A 5723-nucleotide genomic window follows, 5' to 3' on the forward strand; every position below is an offset into this window, starting at 1 on the left:
CGGGGCTGGAAATGGGATTCGGCACCGATGTTGCAGTGTCTGTACCGCAAGCAGCTCCAGCACCAACCAAATTCTGCTTCTGAGACGGGAGACGGTGTCTTTCGAAAAATAAATAATAGTAATAAATGTAAATAAAATGTTCTTAGACTGCTATGCAATTATTCGTTATGAAGAGAAGTTTTCCTGCGTGCTGCGGTGAGAAAGAGAGGCACATCCGTAAAGACGCAACGAATAACCGCAGCCGCGCTTCTCGCAGGGTCTCTCTCCCGCGTTCCGAGGCCGCTGTAATTGTAGTGGCGGGGCCGTAATTGCTGCTTTGGGATATTTACCCCTCTCGAATGACACTACATATTTTACTTTCAGCCACATGTCAAAAAGTCAATCCCAAAAAGACCAGTTAAAAGCAAGCTGTTAACTTATTAAGTATATCGGATTTGAAGCCTCTAAAACCCACTCAACAATAATTCCCTCCTTCAGCACCAATCAAGAGGAAATTTGCCTCGATTGAATTAAATGTAAATTGCTCTGAAGGAGGACACTTTCCTCCGGCAGGCACCGGGCTGACAGCGCTGCCCGGCCTCAGCCCCCTGCTCCCCGCGCGGTGACACCGTGACACCGGGCTCGGGTCGGGGCTGCCGCTGAGGGAAGCAGCAGGTTGGGGGCGGTGCGGCCCGATCCCTCTGTCCGTGTTGCCGGGAGGGCCGAAGCGGAGCCGAAGTGGCCGAAGAGCGGCTCGGCGCATCGCTTGCTCTTTCGCCGCCCTGGGCTCGTCCTCAGCCGGGAGCGCCCTGAGCTGCTGTCCCCCGGCCGCGTCCCGAGGGGATGGGCAGAATGCTGAGGGCGAGGGGAGCGATGCTCTGCGCTGCATTTCTTTCTCCACGTCCCCGTCTCCCAGCAAGCCCAGAGCCGGGGTGCAGCTCGCAGCCGGGCCGGAGATGCCGTCGTGCGACAGTCGCTGCTGTCCTCATCCGGCAAGGACCCGGGGCGGCAGCGGCCCGGACGCGGAGCTCCCGGATTCCGGCGCCTTCGGCAGCAGGGTGCCGCCGAGCCCCGGTCCTGCGGGCGGCTGGTACGGAGAGCTACAGCCAGAGAGCTCGGCTGCTCCCGGGGACTTGGGAACAGCCCAGTGACAGACGGAACGGGAGCCTGTTCTGTACCCGAGCTTCGTTTTGGAGGAGTGAAGGGGGTGGGACGGGGACGAAGACACAAAGCACCTTCCCCACGGCCGTCCTTGTTCGACCGCCCGCTTCGCTGCCAGCTCAAACTGCGGCCTTGGGGCTGCCCGTCCGGAACTGGGCCGCTGAGCCGAGCCCTGTTGAAACACGTGTGTGTGTGTGGGGGGGTGTCACCCGGCTGGCTGTACATAGATATATATACAGACAGTGTATTTTACGTGTGTGTGTGTGTGTGTGTGTGCTGGATATTTCTTGGTGTTTCCACACAGATCCAGAGGTTTCGGCATTTGTGTTGCATGTGCGTGATTTACGGATTGTTACGATATATTTATAAAGGAACTCGCGTGCACACCGGGTGCACATTTAATAAGATGTGTATGGTATTTCAGATCTTGGAGGCACCCCGTCCTCCAGCTTGTCCCTTCTCCTCCAGCCCCAGGCTCCCGTTCACCCTTTTCAGCGCCTGCGGGACGCGGCCGGGACTTCCTCGCCGCCACACGCCGCACTCCCTCTGTCTCCTTCGCTGCGTTTCCCAAAGGCTTCGCCGCCTCCCGATTCCCTTAGTGAGAGCAGCGAGCAGCTCGGAGCGACCCCAGGAGCAGCACAGCCGTCTCCCTCCCGCTCCCAACCGCACAAAGAGAGCTCGGGCTGGGAAGTGGCAAGAACCGAGCGCTTCCCCTTGCATCGCTCCTTCGCAGCGCCTCGTGTGACAAACAGCCCGGCGCCTGCCCTCGAATTGGGTTTCACATCCCTATTTAGCACTTGGACAATGATTTTAGATGATGTCACTTAAAGCCAAACAAGAAAATTGATCTCGGATTTGCTTGGCCTCTAAAGCCTGGTTAAGCAGATTGCGAATAATAATAATAATAACAAAAAAAAATAAAAGAAAAAAAAAAAAGAGGGAGAGAGGGGAGAGGGGCGCGGAGCGAGAGCCGCCTCCTTCCCGGGGCGGGGGAGGCGCGGGCGCCAATGAAAAGTAGCCGCTTGCTGGGGGGGCAAAAACTTTTCCTGTTGACTGTTGGAAGCGAATTGAGCAATTATCTAGTTTACCTTCTCCTCTTGGAAGTTAACGATTGGCGAGATCTCGGCTGCGTTATTGACACAACACTTTCTATTGATAGAAATAAGCAGCGATTGTCCCGAGTCATTGGTGCGCCAAAGTGCGCCGCGATGGGCTGGCGTGAGTCCGCCGGGCTGAGCTGGTTCCGCCGGTGCGGCGGCGGCCGTTCCCCGTGCGTGCGGACCGGTGACGAGAGAAGGGGCAGAGAGTGACAGAGAGAGGGGGGGGAGAGAAAAAAAGAGGCGTCTACCAAAGCGGCTCAAAGCGGGCGAACAAACGAGAGCCAGCCATGGACAATAGTGGCCATCACACGGCGACCAAAATCCTCGCGGCTCCTCCGGCGAGAGAAAGCCTTTCTGCGAGGAGCACCATGATCGGCACGCCCAAGCCCCTCGCCTTCTCCATCGAGCGCATCATGGCGCGAACGCCCGAGCCCCGCTCCGTGCCCGTCCCGCAGCTCCTGCACGGCTCCGCGGCCAAAGGCGACGCCAAGCACCCGCTGCACCTCGGCTCCTCCATCCCCTGCATGATCCCCTTCGTGCCGGTGGCGTACGACCCCCTGGGCAAAGCGGCGGGCGCGGAGCCCAGGAAGGTGCCCTTGGACTCCTCTTCCTCGCCCTCCTTCAGCTGCGGCGATCTCTTGAACTGTGCCCTGAGCCTGAAAGGAGATTTCCCCCGCGACGCCCTGCCCTTGCAGCAGTACAAACTGGTAAGACCCCGAGTGGTCAATCACTCCTCCTTCCACGCCATGGGAGCCCTGTGCTATTTCAACCGAGGCGACGGCCCCTGTCACCCGGCCTCCGGTGTCAACATCCACCCGGTGGCTTCTTATTTCCTCAGCTCCCCGCTGCAGCCGCAGCCCAAGGCTTACCTGGCGGAGCGGAACAAGCTGGTGCTGCCGCCCGCCGACAAGTTCCCCGCCGGGGTGGCCTTCAAGGACTTGTCGCAGGCACAGCTGCAGCATTACATGAAGGAGAGCGCCCAGATCCTCTCGGAAAAGATCGCCTACAAGAGCGCGGAGTTCGGCCGCGGCTCGCCGAGCAGCAAGCCCAAAGTTTTCACGTGCGAAGTTTGTGGAAAGGCAAGTAGAGCCCCGCCGCCTCCCTCCCGTCCCCGCCGCGTGCTCCGCTCTGCGCTGTACACGACGGCGGTCCCCTCGGTCGCTAACCGCGCTCTTCTCTTTTGTCCGCTTTAACTTTGAAGGTGTTCAATGCACACTATAACCTAACTCGCCACATGCCGGTGCACACGGGAGCCAGACCCTTCGTTTGCAAAGTTTGCGGGAAGGGCTTCAGGCAGGCGAGCACGCTGTGCCGCCACAAGATCATCCACACGCAGGTGAGCTCTCCCTCACCGCAACCGCGGGGTTATCGGCGCCGTGCGGGGCCCGGAACGGCGGGGCTCGGATCGGGGGTGGGGTTGGAGGGTTGCAGCCCGCGGCTTTGGGGTGATTTCGTTTGGTTTCTGCCGTGTGGGCACGGCGGATCGCCCCGCTCAGTGCGGGCAGTGCCGAGCATCTCAGCGCCGCTGCCAGCTGCAAGCAGCCAAACTAACACGCAGACAGCCCAAAGCCGTGACCCGCATTTGTTTCCCCCCAGGAGAAGCCCCACAAGTGCAACCAGTGCGGCAAAGCCTTCAACCGGAGCTCGACCCTGAACACGCACACGCGGATTCACGCCGGCTACAAACCCTTTGTCTGCGAATTCTGTGGCAAAGGATTTCACCAGAAAGGTACCGGCGGGCCCCGGCACCACTGGCGGCGGGGAGAGGGTGGGAAGAGGATTTCTCTGTTTATTTCCGTTATTGGAGACTGAGGTTCGTTCCGAGGTATCGCCACCCTCCTCCCGTTCCCCGTGAGCCCCGGCTTAGGGTTTCGTTTTGTAGGGGTGCTGGGGACCGCGTGTCCTGTGCCCCGAGTGCCGGGGACGGCGGCCGTCGTTGTTCTAAAAGCTCTAACGGGAGGGTTCTGGCCGGTTTTGTTTATTTTCTTTTGCGATTTATGCCATTTTGTTTTACTCGATAATTCCCTCCGTGTCTGTGACGGAGATGTCGTGGGAGGGGGGAAGCGTTTTTGAGAGAGGGGCTGTCGTTTCCCACTAACTCCGGGCTCTGCGGACGGGACGGGGCTGCTTGTCTTCCCCCCGCAGCGCCCGGCTTTCAGCACCCTGCCCTTCTTCTTTCTCTCCTCAGGCAACTACAAAAACCACAAGCTGACCCACAGCGGGGAAAAGCAATTCAAGTGCAATATCTGCAACAAGGCTTTCCACCAGGTGTACAACCTCACCTTCCACATGCACACCCACAACGACAAGAAGCCCTTCACCTGCCCCACCTGCGGCAAAGGCTTCTGCCGGAACTTTGACCTCAAGAAGCACGTCCGCAAGCTGCACGACAGTGCCATGGGGCTGCCCCGGCCCCCGGCCGAGCTGGGCGGCCCCGACCCGCCGCCTCCGCTGCTCCCGGGCCCCGCGCAGCCCTGAGCGCCCCGCGCCCGCCCCCTGCATGCGCCCGTTAAGCGGTTCCGTGTGTTATGCTCTATGTCGACACTAACATTTATATGGGACTGGTTGGTTCGGTTTTTCTTTTCTTTTTTCTTTCTTTTTTTTTTTTTTTTTTTTTTAAATACTTTTTTTGTGTGTGTGTGTGTGTTTTTTTTTGGTCGTTGTCGCATCTCAGGTGGAGAGATGGTTTGGAAAGAAAAAAAGAAAGAAAGAAAGAAAGAAAGAAAGAAAGAAAGAAAGAAAGAAAAACGCCAAGCCAATTTCTGCTGTATTTATTTGGGATCTGTGTTACCCGGGTTGGGAATGCTGCACCTCTTTAATTATTTCGATGTATGTATGCCACGCGCGGCCCCTGCCCGTCCCCGGCGCCCGCGGGGTGCTCTCCGCCGGTTCCTCCTGCTCCCACCCCTCACTATCATATCTATATGGACAGAGCGGCTTCGCTGTGTACGGATTGGAATTTCGGTTTCGGTTTGACTCTTGCACGTGAGAAAAAAAAAAAAAAAAGAAAAGAAAAAAAAGAAAAGAAAAAAAAGACAAATAATAATGATGCGTTCGTTGGTTGGAAATGAATGTCCGCACACGCGGGGGCCGGGGGGGGGGGGGGGGGACGACAGGTCCCCGAGGCTGCGCTCCGCTCCCTGCCAAAACACCGACACGACCTCTAAAGACTTTAATTAAGAGGGGTAATTAGTTCGGATTGATCAAAGCAGGGTTGTTATGTTATTAGCTGCTCGGCCGACTCTGCCAAACCGAGCCGTGAAAGCGCGGCCGAGGAGGTGGGAGGGCGGGGGCAGCCCTGGGCCGGGGAATGGAGCGGGTCAGACAAGGCTGCCGGGCCGCGCTGCCGGGTCGTGAGGGGCGCGGCTGCGGCCGGGGCTGCGCGAAGGGGCGGCCGGGTCCTGCCCGTGCCTCGCTGCGCAGCACCTGCTGTCCCCCGGGTGCGGCTGTAAGGACACAGCACGGCCCCGTCAACCAGGATGG

The 5723-nt window shown here is 58.6% G+C and overlaps 1 protein-coding gene across 1 annotated transcript; it reads left to right on the forward strand.

Annotated features, from left to right (window-relative positions):
- Positions 1-2527: 2527 nt before the first annotated feature.
- On the forward strand, positions 2528-4718 carry FEZF1 (FEZ family zinc finger 1). Its single transcript, XM_042872742.1, has 4 exons — positions 2528-3319; positions 3442-3576; positions 3837-3969; positions 4429-4718. The coding sequence occupies exons 1-4, from the start codon at positions 2528-2530 to the stop codon at positions 4716-4718; spliced, it is 1350 nt and encodes a 449-aa protein (XP_042728676.1).
- Positions 4719-5723: the final 1005 nt, after the last annotated feature.

This window comes from Lagopus leucura, unplaced genomic scaffold (assembly GCF_019238085.1).
Source record: "Lagopus leucura isolate 7727_CA_CO unplaced genomic scaffold, USGS_WTPT01 Super-Scaffold_100008, whole genome shotgun sequence".
NCBI classification, from domain to species: Eukaryota; Metazoa; Chordata; class Aves; order Galliformes; family Phasianidae; genus Lagopus; species Lagopus leucura.